The following is a 22,850-nucleotide window of genomic DNA, read 5'->3' as shown; positions in this document are numbered from 1 at the left end:
GCACTAGTCTGCGACAACATTGCATGCTCAACAATCATCAACTATCTCAGAAAATTCATCAATAGTCTCAGCAAACCAACCTCTTGAGGTTTTAGCCTCCTTAGATTCCTTGTCATCCTTATTATCTTGGCGAGCAGCCTGAACCTCTTCCCAAGAGACATGACAATTGTTGGAAGTATGACCACGCCTCTTACAACGGAAACATTTGATACCATCACCCTTAGATTTGTTATTGTACTTCTTTGATGAAGCAACGAACGCTTCAGTCGAAAGAGTAGCAGGGGGTCCAGTAATCTTCAACAACTTGGCCCATTTATCAGTGTTCCGGATGAAGTTGTTAATATCAAGGTTGTCAGTATTGTTGTTACTATCAAAGCGGTGCTCCAAGGCATACTGGATGAAGCGCTCACAATTGGGACCCATTGAAGCCAAAGCGTTGAAGGCCATGACCGAATCAGGCGACAATGATTGGTAGATGGAACGCCAGGTAGCAACATATGAACGAACAGAAGAAACAAACTTTGGACCAACATCAATATTGCCAGCATAGAGGATTTCATAAGTGAGATGACATCGGCGGGTTGGAGTTGACTATACTCCTGATGAAGGTAAAGCCAGAGGTCACGGCCTCTAATGGCCACATCATTAACATGTTCGATCAACTCAGGAGAAATATTGTTGAGGATGACATCATGGACGACGGTATCAAGCGAGGCGGTGAGGTCTTCAAGGGATTCATTGGCAGCTGGATTGACAGTACCAGCTTCGACATAAAGGTGGACACCATTATTCATAGCACGAAGACCCAAAAGAATTTTGGTAGCCCAGACATGATAGTTGAGAGGAGTGAGTTTTTCAGAGGAAGTAAGATTAATATAAGCCGAAGTGCGGCCCATAACCTGTTGAACTGTGACACGGGAAGTCATGATAATAATAGAAAATATTATCCTAGAAAAGTATATATTGAAATATATAAGATAAAACAGTTATATAAGAAGAAAGAAAAAGGAAAAGAAAAATTATAAAAGTTGGGGAAGAAACCTTCCTTAAATATCCAAGGGAAAGAAAAATTTGCAGTGGTGAAAATTTTTCATTTGGGTTTGTCCCAAAGTTGAGTGGGTTTGTATTACACTTCAACTTTGTAACAAATTAAGGAGGGTAACCACAGTCACATAAGGGCTTAAACCTCATGCGGCTGTAACTAAAATAAACATAGGTTATCAACCATAGTTTCCCACCCAAACTCACGTGCATTATCAACTGCACTAGTCTGCGACAACATTGCATGCTCAACAGGTTTTGGCAATGACTTCAGAAGAATTGCCAGAAATAAGTAAATCATCAACATACAGTGCAATAATGACCATGGTAGACCCAGATCCTTTGGTATACACGCCGTAGTCACTTTCATTACGAATAAACCCAAGTTTGACAAGAGCACCATGAATCTTCTCATTCCAACACAAAGGAGCTTGCTTTAAACCATATAAAGACTTCTTCAAATGACACACTTTAGATTCCTGACCTTTGACAACAAAGCCTTTAGGTTGTCTCATATAAATATCTTCTTTGAGATCACCATTAAGAAATGCAGTCTCGACATCCATATGATGAACCTGGAACCCAAACTGAGCAGCAATAGCAAGAACAATCCTCACAGTCTCGTAACGAACAACGGGAGCAAAAGTTTCAGTATAATCAATACCTTCAACTTGCGAAAATCCAATACACACGAGACGAGCTTTGTAACGTTCAATTGAACCGTCAGCTTTGCGCTTAACTTTAAACACCCATTTGCTATTGATAGCCTTGCGACCAGGTGGGAGATCAACCAATTCCCAAGTACCATTGCGTTTAAGAGACGACATTTCAATAACACAGGCTTCAAGCCAAAACTCAGCTTCTTCACTAGACATAGCTTCTTCAAAACTACTAGGATCTGTAAAAACAAGTAAAGCCACATCATCATACTCAAAGCGGAGAGATTTGAGACGACGATAAGAAATACATTCTTCTTCAGCTGGACGTTTTGCAGGTGTTGCAGACACTGGAGATTGTTTCAAAGAATTTTCACAAAGATGTTTAGAAGGAGGTGAAACAATGTCATCAGAACTCGGGCGTTTGGCAGGAGTTATAGAAGGTAAACGAACAGCAACAACACGAGATCGAGATTTAGGCAAAACAGCTTGAGTATCATCCTTAGTGACAACACTAACACCAGCTTGGTCAAGAGAATTAACAAGATCAGACGAAGGAGATTCTTGACTAAGTGGCACTACTTCCAATTCAACAGAAGGTGGTGGAATGGGAGACGAAGCAATGATAGACGGTTGAAACCCAATATCACCCCCTCGTTGCGAGATCCCAGAATCACCAGAAATATCAGATTCATTAATAGATGGACCAGCTTCAGATAAGTCTAATTGTGAAGGAATATATTCCGAAGAAGAAACAATAGGACTAGAGTCAGAAGATATAGAGACATCATGATCTGAAGGTGGAAGAATAGGAGAACTAGGAAGAGATGGAACTAAAGAAATAGAAGGAAGAGTAGGAAGAGTAGGAGACTCAAGAGGAGCAGAAGGTGTAGACAAAATGCGACGAACAGAACGAGGCTTATGAACAATAATAGAAGAAGAAGAAGAAGAAGGAGGCGCCGACGGAGAATGAGACGGAGAAGAAGACAGAGACGGAGACGGTAAAGCACAAATAGAACCAGAACCAGAACCAGATGAGGATGCTGGTAAAGATCTATGAGACCCAAAACTAGAACCAGAACTTGAATCAGAACTAGCAATAGAATTAACCCTAACATTAGATCCTAAACCAGACCCCTTAGAATCAAAACAAGGCCCTGACATGGACCCTGAACCAGAACCAATACTAGACCCAACACTAAACCCAACACCAGTAACATTAATAGACAAGTCTTTATCACTTTTCATAAATGGAAACTTGGACTCATCAAAGTAAACACTCCTGGCTTCAACAATGCTTGAATCAAGAAGAACTCGATAAGCTGTACGATCCAAAGAATACCCAACAAAAACACCAGCTTCAGTATTTGAACTTAACTTAGATTCTCTTTTAGCACCAGGAAGAACAACTGTAGCTTGACAACCAAATACTTTCATATGGTGATAACTAGGAGGTTTACCAGTCCAAAGTTGAAGAGGTGCAACACCACCAGTGGTACGACTAGGAAGACGGTTCCTAATATAATTAGCAGACTTGACAGCTTCACCCCATAAATACTCAGGAGCATGAGCATATAAAAGCATAGACTTGGCTTTTTCAAATAATGTGCGATTCAATCGCTCAGCAACACCATTTTGCTGAGGAGTATGAGGAACTGTATAAGTATGCTTGATACCCTTAGACACAAAGAACTGCTCCAGGTCTTTGGAAATGTATTCGCCGCCATTATCAGAATGAAAATATGCAACTCGATCACCAGCAGAATCACCAGAAAAATAAGATTCACACCTAGCAATAAAGTTACGAATGGCAAGACTTGCATCACTTTTCCTAACCAACAACTCCACATAAGAGTACCTGGAATAATAATCCATAATGGTTAAGACATAACGATGACCCACAGGGGTAGCGACATGAGGACCGCTTAAATCAGAAACAAATAATTCCAAAGGACGACTAGCTTTTTCTGTGGTACCATTAAATGGCAATGCTGTGGCTTTGCCACCCAAGCAAGCGTCACACTTATGACTATCCACAACCTCAAAATGAGTAGGCTTGACAGAAAGTGACTTAGATAATTTCTTGAGAACGTCCACACTGGCGTGACCAAGTCGCTTGTGCCAAAGATTGGCAGACGACTCAACAGCAAACACCTCATGGACTGGCTTGGAAGGCAAAACAACTCGGAAACGACAAAAGTACAAGTCACCCATGGCAATGGCGTGGACTCGAGTTTTGCCATTTTCAACAGCAGAAATTGTTGGAATATACGTGTGTCGTGTTGAGACCTGTTGAGTGTAGGGTCCAGTTCCAACACTATCCACCGTTTGTGTATCACGAGATTTTCCCAGTAACATCATGAAAGAGTTACTACTTAACAATAAGTAGGCTCTGTGGTGTAGTGGTAACACGCACTCAGGCCATATGAGTGAGACTGGGGTTCGATCCCCCGTAGTGCCGTTCTTTTATGGTTGTCCAGCTTAGCTTCCTATTTTAGCTGTTCAACAGAAATATGGTTAAGGTCTTGAATGAACCTACAACCACCAGCAGTAGCTCGACGAGCAGCAAATAAATTGCGAGGAATCTTAGGAACATATAAAACATCTCGAAGAACAACGCGGTCACAAGGCTGGTCATCTTTACCAAGAAGATCAACGACAATGTCGCCAACCCCCTCAGCAGTAGCAGAACCAAGACCACGAATGGTAGCCGAAGTGGGACGAAGAGAAGAAAAATATGAGATGTTATTGCAAATGTGACTGGTAGCACCAGTATCATGGATAAAGTCAAAAGAATCAGACCCAACAACTAAGTTGGCCTCAGCAGAAGTAGTAGATTCAGCAACAAAAACGTGATGTACTGAATGACTTAAATCCAAGATTGAAGAAGGATGCCAGACGACAATTAAAATCAAGGAAAACAACATGATGGTAACAAAAGATAAGTAAAAGAATGGAGAAAAACGGGATTTTGGTGTAACAATAGGTTTAACATTAGGTGGAGAAGGTTCAGTAATTGAATCCACCAAAAAATCAAAAGAAGGTAAGACAATATCATCATCAGAACCGACCAACGGTTTAGAATCAGAACAAGAAATAAAAGAAGAACCGACCAACGGTTCAGAATCAAAAGGAACAATATCCGAATCGACCAACGATTCAGAATCAAAACAAATAGGAGCTGAACTGACACACGGTTCAGACTCCAAACAAACAATAGTAGAACCGACATACGGTTCAGAAATAAAACAAGAATCATCAGTGGAACCAACAAACGGTTTACCAACTGAATCAATATCAAGTCCTGAGTTTGAACAATACTCAGAAACTTGACCAACAAAACAATCTTCATCGCCGACACACGGCTCAGAAGAATCAAAAAGTTCGGATTCCAAATCATCAAACGACTCGGAGCAACTGTTACCAAACTTTTCAGAAACAACAGATGTCTCGGACACAAAAGCGGAACTCACAAATGGATCATCATCAACTATCTCAGAAAATTCATCAATAGTCTCAGCAAACCAACCTCTTGAGGTTTTAGCCTCCTTAGATTCCTTGTCATCCTTATTATCTTGGCGAGCAGCCTGAACCTCTTCCCAAGAGACATGACAATTGTTGGAAGTATGACCACGCCTCTTACAACGAAAACATTTGATACCATCACCCTTAGATTTGTTATTGTACTTCTTTGATGAAGCAACGAACGCTTCAGTCGAAAGAGTAGCAGGGGGTCCAGTAATCTTCAACAACTTGGCCCATTTATCAGTGTTCCGGATGAAGTTGTTGATATCAAGGTTGTCAGCATTGTTACTATCAAAGCGGTGCTCCAAGGCGTACTGGATGAAGCGCTCACAATTGGGACCCATTGAGGCCAAAGCGTTGAAGGCCACAACCGAATCAGGCGACAATGATTGGTAGATGGAACGCCAGGTAGCAACATAAGAACGAACAGAAGAAACAAACTTTGGACCAACATCAATATTGCCAGCATAGAGGGATTTCATAAGTGAGATGACATCGGCGGGTTGAAGTTGACTATACTCCTGATGAAGATAAAGCCAGAGGTCACGGCCTCTAATGGCCACATCATTAACATGTTCGATCAACTCAGGAGAAATATTATTGAGGATAACATCATGGACGACGGTGTCAAGCGAGGCGGTGAGGTCTTCGAGGGATTCATTAGCAGCTGGATTGACAGTACCAGCTTCGACATAAAGATGGACACCATTATTCATTGCACGAAGACCCAAAAGGATCTTAGTAGCCCAGACATGATAGTTGAGAGGAGTGAGTTTTTCAGAGGAAGTAAGATTAATATAAGCCGAAGTGCGGCCCATAACCTGTTGAACTGTGACACGGGAAGTCATGATAATAATAGAAAATATTATCCAAGAAAAGTATATATTGAAATATATAAGATAAAACAGTTATATAAGAAGAAAGAAAAAGGAAAAGAAAAATTATAAAAGTTGGGGAAGAAACCTTCCTTAAATATCTGAGGGAAAGAAAAATTTGCAGTGGTGAAAATTTTTCATTTGGGTTTGTCCCAAAGTTGAGTGGGTTTGTATTACACTTCAACTTTGTAACAAATTAAGGAGGGTAACCACAGTCACATAAGGGCTTAAACCTAATGCGGCTAAAACTAAAATAAACATAGATTGTCAACCATAGTTTCCCACCCAAACTCACGTGCATTATCAACTGCACTAGTCTGCGACAACATTGCATGCTCAACACTACTTCTGCTGAGGCCAACTTAGTTGTTGGGTCTGATTCTTTTGACTTTATCCATGATACCGGTGCTACCAGTCACATTTGCAATAACATCTCATATTTTTCTTCTCTTCGTCCCACTTCGGCTACCATTCGTGGTCTTGGTTCTGCTACTGCTGAGGGGGTTGGCGACATTGTCGTCGATCTTCTTGGTAAAGATGACCAGCCTTGTGACCGCGTTGTTCTTCGAGATGTTTTATATGTTCCTAAGATTCCTCGCAATTTATTTGCTGCTCGTCGAGCTACTGCTGGTGGTTGTCGGTTCATTCAAGACCTTAACCATATTTCTGCTGTCGAAAATGGCAAAACTCGAGTCCACGCCATTGCCATGGGTGACTTGTACTTTTGTCGTTTCCGAGTTGTTTTGCCTTCCAAGCCAGTCCATGAGGTGTTTGCTGTTGAGTCGTCTGCCAATCTTTGGCACAAGCGACTTGGTCACGCCAGTGTGGACGTTCTCAAGAAATTATCTAAGTCACTTTCTGTCAAGCCTACTCATTTTGAGGTTGTGGATAGTCATAAGTGTGACGCTTGCTTGGGTGGCAAAGCCACAGCATTGCCATTTAATGGTACCACAGAAAAAGCTAGTCGTCCTTTGGAATTATTTGTTTCTGATTTGAGCGGTCCTCATGTCGCTACCCCTGTGGGTCATCGTTATGTCTTAACCATTATGGATTATTATTCCAGGTACTCTTATGTGGAGTTGTTGGTTAGGAAAAGTGATGCAAGTCTTGCCATTCGTAACTTTATTGCTAGGTGTGAATCTTATTTTTCTGGTGATTCTGCTGGTGATCGAGTTGCATATTTTCATTCTGATAATGGCGGCGAATACATTTCCAAAGACCTGGAGCAGTTCTTTGTGTCTAAGGGTATCAAGCATACTTATACAGTTCCTCATACTCCTCAGCAAAATGGTGTTGCTGAGCGATTGAATCGCACATTATTTGAAAAAGCCAAGTCTATGCTTTTATATGCTCATGCTCCTGAGTATTTATGGGGTGAAGCTGTCAAGTCTGCTAATTATATTAGGAACCGTCTTCCTAGTCGTACCACTGGTGGTGTTGCACCTCTTCAACTTTGGACGGGTAAACCTCCTAGTTATCACCATATGAAAGTATTTGGTTGTCAAGCTACAGTTGTTCTTCCTGGTGCTAAAAGAGAATCTAAGTTAAGTTCAAATACTGAAACTGGTGTTTTTGTTGGGTATTCTTTGGATCGTACAGCTTATCGAGTTCTTCTTGATTCAAGCATTGTTGAAGCCAGGAGTGTGTTGGAATATATGTCATGGTACTATCGTATATTTCAACATTATCCCATAATATTTTTTTTTCCCAATTACACTCTTTACATTGTTACATTATTCACTAGCAACTACTAGCCCATTACCATTGGAGTTACAATAATTGTTACAATCAAGACTCCCTATTGCTAAAGAAAATTTTCAAGATGCTCTTTTAAATTTTCTTCATTACAGAAACCTTTCTTGTTTTCTTTCTTTTCTTTTTCTCGCTACTCTAAATTTACGCAAAACTGTTTTTATTAAATACTCTTTCAGCTTTCAGCTTATCAATCGTATTTACTTATTAACTCTTGCTTTTAGGTATGATAGCGAACTTTTATTATTTTATTATTTTATTATTTTTATCATTTATATAATTCTTATATATACTCTAAATTTACGGAAAACTGTTTTTATTAAATACTCTTTCAGCTTTCAGCTTATCAATCGTATTTACTTATTAACTCTTGCTTTTAGTCTTCTCCGCTATGTCTAATCACGGAAACACTACAGGAGTCAATGAAGGACCCTCATCCTTCGAGTCAGCCAGCACTGGAAGTTCTGTTGCCCACTCAACATCTGAGACCCATTCAAAGAACAACGCCAGCTCTTATGAGACATTCGCCGATCTCCCTGTTCATCGTCAAATTGATCTCGCTGACCGTTCTGGATTTACCGTTAGACAATTGACCATTGCCAACATACCAGTTTGTTCCGAAGGATGTGAAGCTGAATTAAAAGTCTTAGCAGACTTGACAGCTTACATTAGAAACTCAAACTTCAAAGCTAGTCCTCCCCCATCTCAAAAGGTTATGAGCTCCTTTGACGCTCCTCAAGCGCCAAATTTCAAACAATTTCTCTACAAAAGTGAATTGGATTTTTGGATATACGGTCTTATTGGGCAAATTAACAGCTGCGGCCGGAGTTTTTGGAACAACTATATCTATAAGCCAATTGTTGGCCATACTGCCCTTCAGCTTGGTTACGGTATCAGGTTTGAGAGGGCCCTTGATGAACTACTCAAGGTTTACATTTTAAAAACCACGCCTGCAGCTAACCTGGCTGCAGCTGAACAGGCCCGGTGGGACACGTCGCCCGAGTTTCTAAAACTCCACCTATGGATTCGGCGTCTGTGCGGGAAGAAGCCATGGGGGTCCTATTTGAACCTGGAAAAAGAATGGCTCGTATAGATCCTGAAATTCTAGAGCCCGCTGACCTGGGGCGAGTGCTCTCATTTTACCAACGTCTTAATCATATTGGTTTGCGCATATCCCCAAGCCCTGAGCTTAACATTGTATTTGCGATGACGCAAGCTATCTCAGTAGGAGTTCCGGGTCCTAGTTATTTCGCCGGGCTTACCAGCAGTGAAATTGAAACCAAAATACAAGCTACTGTTACTGAAGCTTCCAAGTGGGCCTCTGTAGTGGAGCAATATTTCTTTAACAACCCGGATGGCACCTTTCACCGTGACCTTATATTAGCAGTGCTGAATAACAACAAGGTTTCAGCAGCTGCTCGCGAAGATCCTCAGAGTCATCTCTGGGGGATTACCAAGTTTGTCGACATTTTCAAGTCAAGATCTGGAGGATGGAGCCCCTGTGATTCAGTTGAAATCCCAGCGCTAGTTGAAGCAACTTCTGCAGCCTTCGTAAAAGGTCGAAGAATTATTGACGGTTCGACAAAAGTGGTGCCAAAGCAGGAACCCAAGCAAGAACCCAAGCAGGAATCCAAGCAGGAAACTTCGAAGAAAGCTGGCCACTCTGATACCAAGCATGGAAAAGGGAAGCAGTGGTCCAAGGGGTCCGGTGGCAACAAGAGGCGCAACAATGAAGACAAGCAAGCTAGAAAGTCGAACTCTGATGGTCAAAACAGAGTTGCTGCCTTGAAAGCTACCGAATACCTTGAGGTGGCTCGCGACGATGTTGAAACTCTTTGCTCTGTTGCTCGGGCTATCCAAGACATATTTGATAATGACGGCGGAAGCAGTGATTATTCGCCAGTTGCTTTTCTTCCACCTGCCAACCAAATCGCCTCTGTGGGTGAAACAAATCTTCCAAATGTTCTCGATTCTGGAAATGCTACTGGTCACCTTATCTCAGACAACAGCTACTTTGTGTCGTATGAGAAATACAGCAGCCCCAAAACTATCAGCTCCTATGGTGGTTCCGACATCGTGTTAGAAGGGGAAGGTAAAATTGCTGTTGTATTAAAAGGTGACGGTGGCACCAATATTTGCCATATTGCTGACGCACTTTATTTTCCTGCTGGGTCTAGCAATTTGTTTTCTGATTCTGTCTGGCGCACGCACGATGTTTCTTTTCATACGGTCCCAAGTGGGGATTGTCTGGCCTATTTTGGTGAGGAAAAGGTTGGTAGGGTTGGCGGTGCCAGAGATGCCAAGTCTCACATTTGTGCCAACATTGTTCCGGTAAAGTTTACTAGGAATATCGTACCTCCAACTGGATCTTTCAAGTTCTCAGGAAATTCAATTGACTGGGATCAGATTTGCAGACAAGGACCAGAAGCTATGAGGAAGGTTGATAAATCAGCCTTCGCGGTTGGAAAGGGACTACCTGTCCTTTCACAGTCTCTCAAATTTATTGCAAAGGAGGCCGTGTTGAATTCGCAGGCACTTGACTGTCATGTTCGTTTTGCTCATTGCTCTTTGACTTCGGTGAAACATTTAGCCAAGCTTGCTGATCCTCCCTTTGAGGTGACCAAGCGTGACGAAGAATTGATCAAGGACTGTGTCATATGTGGCACGTCAAGAAGCATTAAGAGGTTCACTTCTCCGGATAAGCATATAGCTTCTGAATCCACGGCTCCGTTAGCCCAGATTCATGCTGATCTCGTCGGTCCCATAGGTCCTGCCTCTTCAGGGGCCAGGTACATGCTGAATATCATTGATGCATTTTCTGGTTACATCTATGCTTTTGCTCTGGAATCTAAGGATGAAGCTCCTGGGAAACTTATCCAGTTCTTTAAGCAGTTTGTGCCCAAAGCTGCTCGCCGTGCTGTTGACGGCAAGGCCACCAAGCTTATTACTGACAATGGTGGTGAATTTATCTCTGGGACACTTGGAAAATTTTTAGCAGACTGGGGCGTCATTCATATTTTAACTGCTCCTGATGAACACCAACAAAATGGGAAAATTGAGCGTGCCCACCGCACACTGCGTGAGATATCTACTAGAGCCTTGATGCAGTCGACACTCTGGGCCAATATCTACTGGGACTCTGCCTGGCTCTACGCTGTGCAGGTATATAATTTCTCCATAGTTAATAAAGCCGGTATATCACCTTATGAAGCCTTTACGGGCAGAAAACCACCTATAGCACTAGTGCACACATTTGGCTGCCTAGTTTTTGTCATTAAATCTGAGTCTCAGAAACTCAAAGGGACCCTTCAGCCTCGGGGCGAGCCTGCTCTGTATTTGGGTCCCGACCCGTTAAATCCTAAGAATTTTCTATGCATTACGAGGAACAAGCGCATTCGGCGCTGTGTACACGGCAACTTTCGTGACCATGTCTTGCCTGGCGTTAAATTTTTTGGCGAAAAGCCAATTTACGAGGGTGACATTCTCATTGACTACAGTGAGGTTGGAAATCGTGACCCTGACTACAGTGACTCTTCCACTGATGAATCAGAAAGTGAAGATGAATCTGACTCTGACGACTACTCTCCCACTTCACTCTCTGGTGGTGGTGGTGGTGGTAACTTTGGCTGGACTTATGTGGGCTCTGAGGGAAGGAGCCACAGATCCAGCAGATTGGAGGACCAGGATTCTACTTCTACACCACCGACACCTATAACTGAAAACTCTTTTCAACCGTTGGAAGATGATGATGTGGAGCTGGTTGCAGATGAATCAATTAGTGTTGGTGACGACAAAGATACACTTCAGTCTGAGGACCATATATTGCTCGAAGATTCTGCTGTTGATGATGCTGATTTGAGATCGGTGAACTCCAACGTAGCTGGTCGCCCTGGTTCCGAAGATACTAACGAAGATTTTTCTCACGAAAATTCATTTTCTGAACATATGGTAAAGCTCCAGAAAGCCTTTGCTCCAGGAACTCAGTCGCCCTCAGTGGTGGCTCATCAAACAAGTCCGGTGACTCTTCCCAAACAACTACACATTTTGGATGAGGATGACAGTGTGGATCTTGCGCTGTCTGGAACTGCTGAACTTACCCGCGAGGCTTCAGCTGTTGAAACCGCTAGCCAATCTGGTGATGACAATCAGGATGCGGTTGACTCAGAAACCAATGATGAAGACATGGATGGGTCTGTGGAACATATACTGGGTTTCGACGAATTGGAAGACTCATCAGATTCTGAATTTTCGTCTAGCGACGTTGTCATGGATTCCTCTACTAAGTTGGAGGAAGCTCCTGCGAGAGATGTCGGGGTGCCGCAAGATTTAGGTGACACTCAAGGTACTGCTACAAGCACAAATAATCCTGCCAGCAATCAACTGGTTTTGGCGGCGGCGGAACTTGTACGGGCCACCACCGAGCTAGTAGAAACTACGACGTCTGCAAATCGGTCTGCCAGAATGGCTGAGGCGGGCGGTAGTAGGAAGAGGCATCTAAATTTAGCGAGATTAAAATCTGCGCTGGAACGTGCTGGTCAGCCAGAAAATCGTCGTTTACATGCCGGTAGGCGGAGCCAAGTGGCTGGCTCCTCAGGTATACGGCAGGAGCTACCGGAGCTACCCCAGCGCCCTCCTCTGAGAGGCTGTTGCTGGGAGCTGGTGGTTCTGATACTGTTACTACTGCTGCATCTGGAAGTGGCAGTGAACTGAGAGACACTGCTGAGAATGATCGCCCACGCTTACCGCCTGCACCATCTACTCAGAGGCTCCTGCTAGAGTATGGGCGAGCAGGGGATGCTACAAGCTTTGGGGACAATACAAGCGACGTGCGGCACAGCTCCGTGCAACAAAATCGACATATGCCACTTCCGGCTCCACCTTCGAGACGGTTGTTGTTGGCAGCTCCTCCTCCGTCTTCTTCTGAACATGATTCGCAAACTGCTGGGCAAGTAGTTGTTCGACAAACAAGCCAACACTCAGCTCCGGCAGAAGCCCAACAGCCTCTTGCTAATACTGGAAGAATTACTAGGTCTGCTGCGGGTACTGCGGGTGCTGCGGGTGCTGCGGGTGCTGCGAGAGTGCCTGCTCCGTCGTCCAGACACCGTCATCGAGAAGCCTCTCGGGACACAGTTGTTGTTAACAAAAGATTAGCTGATTTGATTGAGCAAAATGGCTATTATGTTCCTAACAGTGCACTTCAGCGGCTGGCGCGAAAAGAAAATTCTTCATTAATTCTAAATCGCACAAATCTAATTACCCGGCCTACTGATAACCTTCCACTAGTAAGTGGCGCGGCTTTGCAAAATAAAATTTTCTCCACCACCACGAAATCTAAAAATTTTTCTTCGGCTACTAATTTATCACAGAAAGTAGTCTCAGAAAATTCGACTTCAAACTCCTCACCAAGATTGGAAAATGAAGCCTCAAATGGTTCTCCCACAACACCCTCTACCTCTGCTTCTTTGTCCTCGGAATCATCTGCACATTCGGAGCCAGTGGTTACATCACCAACCTCCTCTGCTGTGACGTCTCCCACATTAGAAAGTTCTTCTTCTCGTCGTGATCACCAAACCACTCCTCCCTCGTCATCGAATCGCATGCTGTCGATAGCACAACGCAATATCTTACGCAGTGCAGCTGAGGCCATCTCAAGAATCGACTTGGGAGCTTTAAGAAATATGCGAAAAAGAAATCGCTCTACAAGCCCAACCACTACAGCATCGGGCTTACTTTGGGGCTCTCGCTCTTCCGACCGGCACAGTGACAAACTGAAACTCTCGAACTCTGAGTCAGCTTTGGACTCGGAATCTAGGTCACTGCTGCATGGTCTGCCAGCTCGTGAGGGTTCAACACTGAGAGCCCCACACGGCCACCTCCAGGGTACACCGAATCTTAGATTCAACCCCACTCCCGATGCGGTTCCCTTTCTTTCTCACACTCACTCGGCAACACACAATGTCCCTGCTACGTCAGCATCAGTAGATGAGGACTCAGTCGTTAGCACTGACTCGCAGTCCCACTCTCCCGCCTCCACAACCGAAGCTGATGTTGAGGCTACAAGCGATGAAATCTCAATTGCAGCACCCTACAATTCTGACTCTCAGGGCTCATCAGAACACTTAGCTGACGGCATTGACTTCTTACATGAAACTTTTGTTTCTTCGCCTGCTGATGATGAAATTATTTTTGTTGATGAATCGGCAAGCCCATCAGGAGATCCGTCTGCCGGGGCTGTCGACGATGTCATTGGCATTGGCTGCATCTACTCGAACTCTGAAGAACCAACTGTGAAAGCCCGCATGGCGTCTGGAAGACTTGACACACTCAGCGCTATTAACATTAAGCTTCCAATTTTGAGGAATGACATCAAAGTGTTAGAATCTAGCAAACCAGGTCTCTGCTTTACGGCTCCTGATGTGGAGAATGTTAGAGCTCTTATCAGCGACAGAGATTGGGCAGATCTTAAGGACCGTCCTGCCTTCATTCGATTTTCCGAATGTGGGAGTGGCGCTGCTCGACCCTGGCAAGAAGCTAAAAAGGGACCCACGGTCACTTGCGGAAGCCAACAACAGAGAAGATAAGCGCTTCTGGTTCGATGCGGCCTATTCGGAATTTGCTGCCATTGATGGCAATCATGTATACCAAGTTGTGCCCCTCCCGGCGGGTCGCAAAGCACTTGGCACCAAATGGGTGCTGAAGAAGAAACTCAACACGGATGGTTCAATTGACAAGTACAAGGCTCGTCTTGTTGTTCAGGGGTTTCGTCAAAAGTTTGGTGTTGACTATGTTGACACCTTTGCACCGGTAATGAGATTCAGCACTGTTCGTCTCATTTTCGCCCTGAGTGCGGCGAAGAACTGCGAAATGCACCACGTCGATGTTAAAAATGCTTTCTTGAATGGAGATCTAGAAGAAGACATCTATGTCAAGCCACCAACAGGAATTGACCATAATACCCCTCCTGGCATGGTCTGGAAGCTGAATAAAAGCTTATATGGACTGAAGCAAGCCCCTCTGTGTTGGAACAAGAAGCTTGTTGACAAGTTGGAAGCTCTAGGTTACAAAGCTGCCAAGAAAGAACCCTGTCTCTTTTACAAGATTAATGGCAAAGACTTCAGTATTATAGGTCTTTATGTTGACGACATCTTAACGGCGTCAAACGTACCGGGAGAATTCGAGCGGTTTTTCAAGGGCCTATCTGGTTACTTTGCCATCAAAGATGAAGGTGGTGTTAACAAATTCTTGGGAATCAGAGTCCAAGACTCCGACAGGACGATATCTCTGGATCTGGAACACTATATTGCTGACATGATTGAGGTTTTCAAATTGGGTGATCAAACAGCTAAGTCGATACCGTTGCCCAAGAAACATGGCCTTGATTTCCCACAGGGCCTCGATGCTCGTCCAGCTAACCAATCGCTATATCGCAGCATTCTTGGCAAGCTACAGTTTGCTGCTCAGACGGCTCGTCCAGACATTGCCTATGCTACAGGCAAGCTTGCTCAGTATTCGAGTGACCCTAGAGCCATTCATATGGATAGAGCTTATCATGTTCTGAGCTACCTCAAAGGCACTAAGGACCTGGCAATTGTCTATCACAAAAATGTACCAGGCGCCTCTCCGCGGCTTCTGAGAGGCTGGTCAGATGCCGATTGGGCAAACGATCCTGACAGGAAGTCTATCTCAGGCTTTGCATTCTCCCACGGTCCTTCAACCTTCTCTTGGAAGTCGGCCAAACAGAAGCTGACAGCAACTTCCACAACCGAGGCTGAGCTGATTGCCGCTTTTTCTGCCACGTGTGAGGCAGTTTACTTCCGAGATCTTTTGGAAGAACTTGGTGAATCTCAACCAACGACTGTCATCATGGAGGACAACAAAGGTGTCCTGGATCTCATGAAGGACAGCAAACATCACGAGCGGACTAAACATATTGATACCAAGTACATGCGCACCAGAGACCATGTCAAAGCCGGCGATACCCGTCTTGAAGCTGTTGCTTCAGCAGATAATGTGGCAGACATTTTTACCAAAGCTCTGGCTAAGCCGCAGTTTTTATATTTGAGGAATCTTCTGGGTATGAGTACCCGTCCTCAAGTTGAGGGGGGAAATGGACTTGATGCAGTGCTCGTCTCGTCAAATAATACCTCCATCGTTACGCCGCAGTCATTTTTGAAGACTCGACGACGCAAAGATCAAGAGATTGAATCTTGATAACGGGCTATTGTTGCAGGGGGGCTGTTGGAATATATGTCATGGTACTATCGTATATTTCAACATTATCCCATAATATTTTTTTTTCCCAATTACACTCTTTACATTGTTACATTATTCACTAGCAACTACTAGCCCATTACCATTGGAGTTACAATAATTGTTACAATCAAGACTCCCTATTGCTAAAGAAAATTTTCAAGATGCTCTTTTAAATTTTCTTCATTACAGAAACCTTTCTTGTTTTCTTTCTTTTCTTTTTCTCGCTACTCTAAATTTACGCAAAACTGTTTTTATTAAATACTCTTTCAGCTTTCAGCTTATCAATCGTATTTACTTATTAACTCTTGCTTTTAGGTATGATAGCGAACTTTTATTATTTTATTATTTTATTATTTTTATCATTTATATAATTCTTATATATACTCTAAATTTACGGAAAACTGTTTTTATTAAATACTCTTTCAGCTTTCAGCTTATCAATCGTATTTACTTATTAACTCTTGCTTTTAGTCTTCTCCGCTATGTCTAATCACGGAAACACTACAGGAGTCAATGAAGGACCCTCATCCTTCGAGTCAGCCAGCACTGGAAGTTCTGTTGCCCACTCAACATCTGAGACCCATTCAAAGAACAACGCCAGCTCTTATGAGACATTCGCCGATCTCCCTGTTCATCGTCAAATTGATCTCGCTGACCGTTCTGGATTTACCGTTAGACAATTGACCATTGCCAACATACCAGTTTGTTCCGAAGGATGTGAAGCTGAATTAAAAGTCTTAGCAGACTTGACAGCTTACATTAGAAACTCAAACTTCAAAGCTAGTCCTCCCCCATCTCAAAAGAGTGTTTACTTTGATGAGTCCAAGTTTCCATTTATGAAAAGTGATAAGGACTTGTCTATTAATGGTACTGGTGTTGGGTTTAGTATTGGTTCTGGTTCAGGGTCCATGTCAGGACCTTGTTTTGATTCTAAGGGGACTGGTTTAGGATCTAATGTTAGGGTTAATTCTATTGCTAGTTCTGATTCAAGTTCTGGTTCTAGTTTTGGGTCTCATAGATCTTTACCAGCATCCTCATCTGGTTCTGGTTCTGGTTCTGTTTGTGCTTTACCGTCTCCGTCTCCGTCTTCTTCTCCGTCTCATTCTCCGTCGCCGCCTCCTTCTTCTTCTTCTTCTATTATTGTTCATAAGCCTCGTTCTGTTCGTCGCATTTTGTCTACACCTTCTGCTCCTCTTGAGTCTCCTACTCTTCCTACTCTTCCTTCTATTGCTTCAGTTCCATCTCTTCCTAGTTCTCCTATTCTTCCACCTTCAGATCATGATGTCTCTATCTCTCCTGACTCAAGTCCTATTGTTTCTCCTTCGGAATATATTCCTTCACAATTAGACTTATCTGAAGCTGGTCCATCTATTAATGAATCTGATATTTCTGGTGATTCTGGGATCTCGCAACGAGGGGGTGATATTGGGTTTCAACCGTCTATCATTGCTTCGTCTCCCATTCCACCACCTTCTGTTGAATTGGAAGTAGTGCCACTTAGTCAAGAATCTCCTTCGTCTGATCTTGTTAATTCTCTTGACCAAGCTGGTGTTAGTGTTGTCACTAAGGATGATACTCAAGCTGTTTTGCCTAAATCTCGATCTCGTGTTGTTGCTGTTCGTTTACCTTCTATAACTCCTGCCAAACGCCCGAGTTCTGATGATATTGTTTCACCTCCTTCTAAACATCTTTGTGAAAATTCTTTGAAACAATCTCCAGTGTCTGCAACACCTGCAAAACGTCCAGCTGAAGAAGAGTGTATTTCTTATCGTCGTCTCAAATCTCTCCGCTTTGAGTATGATGATGTGGCTTTACTTGTTTTTACAGATCCTAGTAGTTTTGAAGAAGCTATGTCTAGTGAAGAAGCTGAGTTTTGGCTTGAAGCCTGTGTTATTGAAATGTCGTCTCTTAAACGCAATGGTACTTGGGAATTGGTTGATCTCCCACCTGGTCGCAAGGCTATCAATAGCAAATGGGTATTTAAAGTTAAGCGCAAAGCTGACGGTTCAATTGAACGTTACAAAGCTCGTCTCGTGTGTATTGGATTTTCGCAAGTTGAAGGTATTGATTATACTGAAACTTTTGCTCCCGTTGTTCGTTACGAGACTGTGAGGATTGTTCTTGCTATTGCTGCTCAGTTTGGGTTCCAGGTTCATCATATGGATGTCGAGACTGCATTTCTTAATGGTGATCTCAAAGAAGATATTTATATGAGACAACCTAAAGGCTTTGTTGTCAAAGGTCAGGAATCTAAAGTGTGTCATTTGAAGAAGTCTTTGTATGGTTTAAAGCAAGCTCCTTTGTGTTGGAATGAGAAGATTCATGGTGCTCTTGTCAAACTTGGGTTTATTCGTAATGAAAGTGACTACGGTGTGTATACCAAAGGATCTGGGTCTACCATGGTTATTATTGCACTGTATGTTGATGATTTACTTATTTCTGGCAATTCTTCTGAAGTCATTGCCAAAACCAAGTCGTCTTTGTCATCTATGTTCAAGATGAAAGACTTGGGTCCAGTCGAGCAGTTCCTTGGCATGAGAGTTAAGCAGTCACCTTACCATATTACTGTGGATGTTTCGCGTTATATTTTTGATATGTTGGAAGAGTTTGGTATGCAGAATTGTTCAAGTGTCAAGACTCCTTTACCCACTCGTGATCTTTCTGACTTTTCCGAGTCTGACTCTGCTACCGATGCCTCCATGTATCGCAGTATTATTGGCAAGCTGATTTATGCTGCTAATTGTGCTCGTCCTGATCTTGCTGTTGCTGTTAGCTTTCTTTGTCGATATATGCAGAGTCCTAAGTCTATTCATATGGAAGCTGCTAAGCATACTCTTCGTTATCTCAAGGGTACTGCTGAACTTGGTCTTGAATATCGAGCTCAGAAAGTCTACAAGCTTGTTGGTTATAGTGATGCCGACTATGCACAGGACAAACAGGACCGTAAGTCCTTTACTGGGTATGTTTTCATTCTGTCTGGTGGTCCCATTACTTGGGCTTGTCGAAAGCAAGTTAGTCCTGCATCGTCCAGCGTCGAGTCTGAGTACATGTCATTGTCTGATGCGTCTAAGGAATGCTTCTGGATTAATCAGTTGTTGTCTCTTTGCAAGATTCCTATTCCTTTGCCAGTGACTATGTTTGAGGACAATCAGGGATGTATTGCTTTGGCTCAGAACCCAGTGTTTCATCGTCGCACCAAGCATATTGATGTTCGTTATCATGTTGTCCGTCACTATATTCGCAGTGGAGTGATTCATCTGGAGTATCTTGATACTCAAGTGATGTTGGCAGATATGTTCACTAAGAATCTTGGTCGTGTGAAGTTTGAGACATTAAGGGGACTACTTGGTATGAAGGCAGTAGGTGATTCTGCGACAAGGGGAGGTGTTGAGCATGCAATGTTGTCGCAGACTAGTGCAGTTGATAATGCACGTGAGTTTGGGTGGGAAACTATGGTTGATAACCTATGTTTATTTTAGTTTTAGCCGCATTAGGTTTAAGCCCTTATGTGACTGTGGTTACCCTCCTTAATTTGTTACAAAGTTGAAGTGTAATACAAACCCACTCAACTTTGGGACAAACCCAAATGAAAAATTTTCACCACTGCAAATTTTTCTTTCCCTTGGATATTTAAGGAAGGTTTCTTCCCAAACTTTTATAATTTTTCTTTTCCTTTTTCTTTCTTCTTATACAACTGTTTTATCTTATATATTTCAATATATACTTTTCTTGGATAATATTTTCTATTATTATCATGACTTCCCGTGTCACAGTTCAACATTATATTTATCAATCAATACTTAACAGTCTTTCCGGATCAGTATGCGAATTTTCAATTGGTGCCAAGTTGCCTAGGAACCTCAAATATAAGCCACAAACTGAGCTAGAAATAACAAGGCAAATTGAAGTTACTGAAATGATCATGAAATATCTTGAAAATGATGAGCGAAGTCTGGAAGCTTGTGGTGGATCCCATAATATTAAGGCTAAGTTTTACAAAAGGATCCTTTTTTTCAAAGAGACCTTTCTGCGTACATTAACAAGTATGCACGGATCAAAAATAAAAACAACTCTTCTAGTCATGTAATGATTGAAGATATTGTTGAAATTGACTCTTTGGGTCCAGGAATTCCCACCAAGTTTGCTGTGGTAAAGGAATTTCAAATTGGTGTTGTGAAGCCTCGCAATTACAAACTGCAATTTTTTGGAAACAGTGATAATAATAGTGGCTATTCGATTATTGGTTATTATATTGACAATAAAGACTTTGTTCGTGAGCCTTCAAAATTTTTTTCACCACTCTCTCGTGTTATCGAAGTTAGAGATGTTATATGCCCAGTTTGGCCCATTAATGATGGAGAGTTATCGATATTTGTAGATCCATCATTTGTGGAAGAATACAAAAGAAGCGATGGTACAATAGCCAGAATTGAGGAATATGATGATGAGGAGGATTTCAATCATGTTTGTAAGCAGTACACGAATATTTAATTGGTTTAAATATATACTTGAAATTATTTATAAATTTTATACTTGAATTATTTATAAATTTTATTTCCTATTTTGAAATGTCTGTGTGGGGGTTTCTAAAGGAAAAGAAAGTCTTCTAAGAAACCGTTTCATTGCATTTGTGAAGTGGAGAATTAAATTACGTTTTCCCAATTTTTAAAAAATTTTAAGGAGACTTGTTTAGTTGATATCAAAAAGCTGAAGAGATATTTAGTACTTTCTTAAATATTTGAAATATTTGAAATGGACGTTTTTTTAAACGTTGAGAAAGAAGTGAAATTATCAATTGGACTTTAACCTTGTTTTGGCTTTATTTAATATGATAAAGCAATTCAAAAAATTCTTTTTTTTTAGTTAAGAAAGCAGTGAAGGGAGGAATGTTTTCTATAATATGATAAAGCAATTCAAAAAATTCTTTTCTTTTAGTTAAGAAAGCAGTAAGGTGTGGAATGTTTTCTAAAAATTCAGAAAGCCATATACTTTAATATTATTTTCTGATTATTAATGTCATCCACCAAAATATGTATTTGTTTAAAATTACAAAACCTAAAACGAGACACGGAAAACCTAAAAGTGTAATTTTGCGAATTTGTTCTTAGCGTTAAGATGGCTGATTTCACCCAATCTTTTCATCGCTGACAAAGCAGCTTTGGACCAAAATCGCACCCAATTCACGACGACAACAAACGTCAAGAATAGACCCTTAAACTCAATTATTAATGATGAAATTGATATATAAGATTAATATAATGATTTAAATGAAGACTAGACTATTAATTTACTTAAAAATTGAAAAAATTCACTTTTTGACTTTTGGCACCCATTTCACGACGACAAAAAACGTCAAAATGAGACCCTTAAGCCCAATTCTCAAGGATGTGAATCATAAACAAGGGTGATATGATGATTTAAACAAAGACTAGGCTATTAAATTTGTTTAAAAATTGATTAAGTTTCCATTCAATAGTCAGTCGCACCCATGTCACGACAACAACAACCGTCAAAAATAGACTCTTAAACCCAATTATTAGAGATGAAAATGATTTATATGAGTAATATGATGATATAGATTACAACTAGACTATTGATTTTGTTAATATTAAAAAAAACCCATTCCAAGTGGAAACCGTGTATTTTCAATATGAAATTAATTTTCTTGTGAATGTTGTGTATAAAGGAGTTTGGACAGCCATTTCAACAACCAGAACACCAATTAAAGTGCAATTTTTTATAAATAAACAAAGTGGTTGACGACAGAGTTAACAATGTTGATAAGAAGGTGAAACCGCTGCCGACACAACATTGACATGGCTAACACTTCTCTCTCAACACAACATTGACATGGCTAACACTTCTCTCTCAACACAACATTGACATGGCTAACACTTCTCTCTCAACACAACATTGACATGGCTGATTTTTACCAACCAACGCAACTTTAATATAGCTGATATTCACTAATTAAGGCAACTTTCACAATAATGCCAAAAATCTGAATTGAAATCAAAATTAAAAGGGAATTTGAAATTTTTATTACAATTTACATATTACATATTACATAAAAACCTATAAATATTACATATTAATGATGCTAATCAAAAGCATCCAATAGAATAGATTCTTGATACTAATCAAAAATATCCAATAAGGCTGGGATTCGAGTATTGCTTCCATAGGGTTAGGGTTAAAAAAATTTCAACCGAGCTTCTTATTAAAGGGTTAGTTAGAATTTTATAACGGAGCTTCTTAGCGTAGTAGCGTTGAAGGGATTTGGACGGGGCTTAAAGGCTTGCGTTGCGACGGGACTTCTAAATTATTAGTGTGAAAATATATTAATGTTTGCTTACTGTTTTTTATCGTGTCATCGCGTTCACCAATTATTTTTTGTAAAATTGTTCCAAGTGTTCAAGGTATCATCGATATTGTTATAAGCGATTTCTGATTTCTTTGCAACTATTGTTGCTGCTATAAGCCCGTTTCTTAATTTCTAAAAGTTATTTAGTAGGCGAATAGTCATATAGGCACGCATTTACTTACATCAATAATGTCTTCATTTTCAAGTGGGTCGTCGCTTTTTGAAGCTAAGTTTGTCATATCTATACCGGTATCAAAATGATATTCATCAATGGTAGAATATGAAAGCTGCTATGTCAGTTTTATTATATTCAAAATTCACTATCATCTTCAGCAATAGTCTGTTTGTGTCATTCTTACTTTTATATAGTCTGTCATTTTTAAA

General features: G+C 41.5%; 5 protein-coding genes across 5 annotated transcripts; 2 read left to right on the top strand and 3 right to left on the bottom strand.

Annotated features, from left to right (window-relative positions):
• Nucleotides 1–27: 27 nt before the first annotated feature.
• Nucleotides 28–926, bottom strand: SAPINGB_P006189 (uncharacterized protein; the record flags this gene model as incomplete). The annotated part of the gene is made up of 2 exons (XM_032000903.1): nucleotides 28–591; nucleotides 651–926. The coding sequence occupies 2 exons, from the start codon at nucleotides 924–926 to the stop codon at nucleotides 28–30; spliced, it is 840 nt and encodes a 279-aa protein (XP_031856794.1).
• Nucleotides 927–1,289: 363 nt separating this feature from the next.
• SAPINGB_P006188 (uncharacterized protein) lies at nucleotides 1,290–4,058 on the bottom strand (the record flags this gene model as incomplete). Its single annotated transcript, XM_032000902.1, has 1 exon — nucleotides 1,290–4,058. The coding sequence occupies one exon, from the start codon at nucleotides 4,056–4,058 to the stop codon at nucleotides 1,290–1,292; it is 2,769 nt and encodes a 922-aa protein (XP_031856793.1).
• A 128-nt stretch (nucleotides 4,059–4,186) lies between these two features.
• SAPINGB_P006187 (uncharacterized protein) lies at nucleotides 4,187–6,070 on the bottom strand (the record flags this gene model as incomplete). The annotated part of the gene is made up of 1 exon (XM_032000901.1): nucleotides 4,187–6,070. One exon carries the CDS (start codon nucleotides 6,068–6,070, stop codon nucleotides 4,187–4,189), a length of 1,884 nt encoding a protein of 627 aa, XP_031856792.1.
• Nucleotides 6,071–6,429: 359 nt separating this feature from the next.
• Nucleotides 6,430–16,060, top strand: SAPINGB_P006186 (uncharacterized protein; the record flags this gene model as incomplete). Its single annotated transcript, XM_032000900.1, has 6 exons — nucleotides 6,430–7,738; nucleotides 8,230–8,880; nucleotides 8,958–12,253; nucleotides 12,418–13,131; nucleotides 13,216–14,353; nucleotides 14,412–16,060. The coding sequence occupies 6 exons, from the start codon at nucleotides 6,430–6,432 to the stop codon at nucleotides 16,058–16,060; spliced, it is 8,757 nt and encodes a 2,918-aa protein (XP_031856791.1).
• Nucleotides 16,061–16,584: 524 nt separating this feature from the next.
• Nucleotides 16,585–19,581, top strand: SAPINGB_P006185 (uncharacterized protein; the record flags this gene model as incomplete). The annotated part of the gene is made up of 1 exon (XM_032000899.1): nucleotides 16,585–19,581. One exon carries the CDS (start codon nucleotides 16,585–16,587, stop codon nucleotides 19,579–19,581), a length of 2,997 nt encoding a protein of 998 aa, XP_031856790.1.
• Between the last annotated feature and the right edge of the window lie 3,269 nt (nucleotides 19,582–22,850).

The sequence above is a fragment of the Magnusiomyces paraingens genome (assembly GCF_902498895.1).
Source record: "Magnusiomyces paraingens strain CBS 517.90 genome assembly, contig: contig5, whole genome shotgun sequence".
In the NCBI taxonomy this organism is placed as follows: Eukaryota; Fungi; Ascomycota; class Dipodascomycetes; order Dipodascales; family Dipodascaceae; genus Magnusiomyces; species Magnusiomyces paraingens.
The sequence above is the reverse complement of the archived record's forward strand: the minus strand, read 5'-3'. Positions and strand labels throughout refer to the sequence as shown.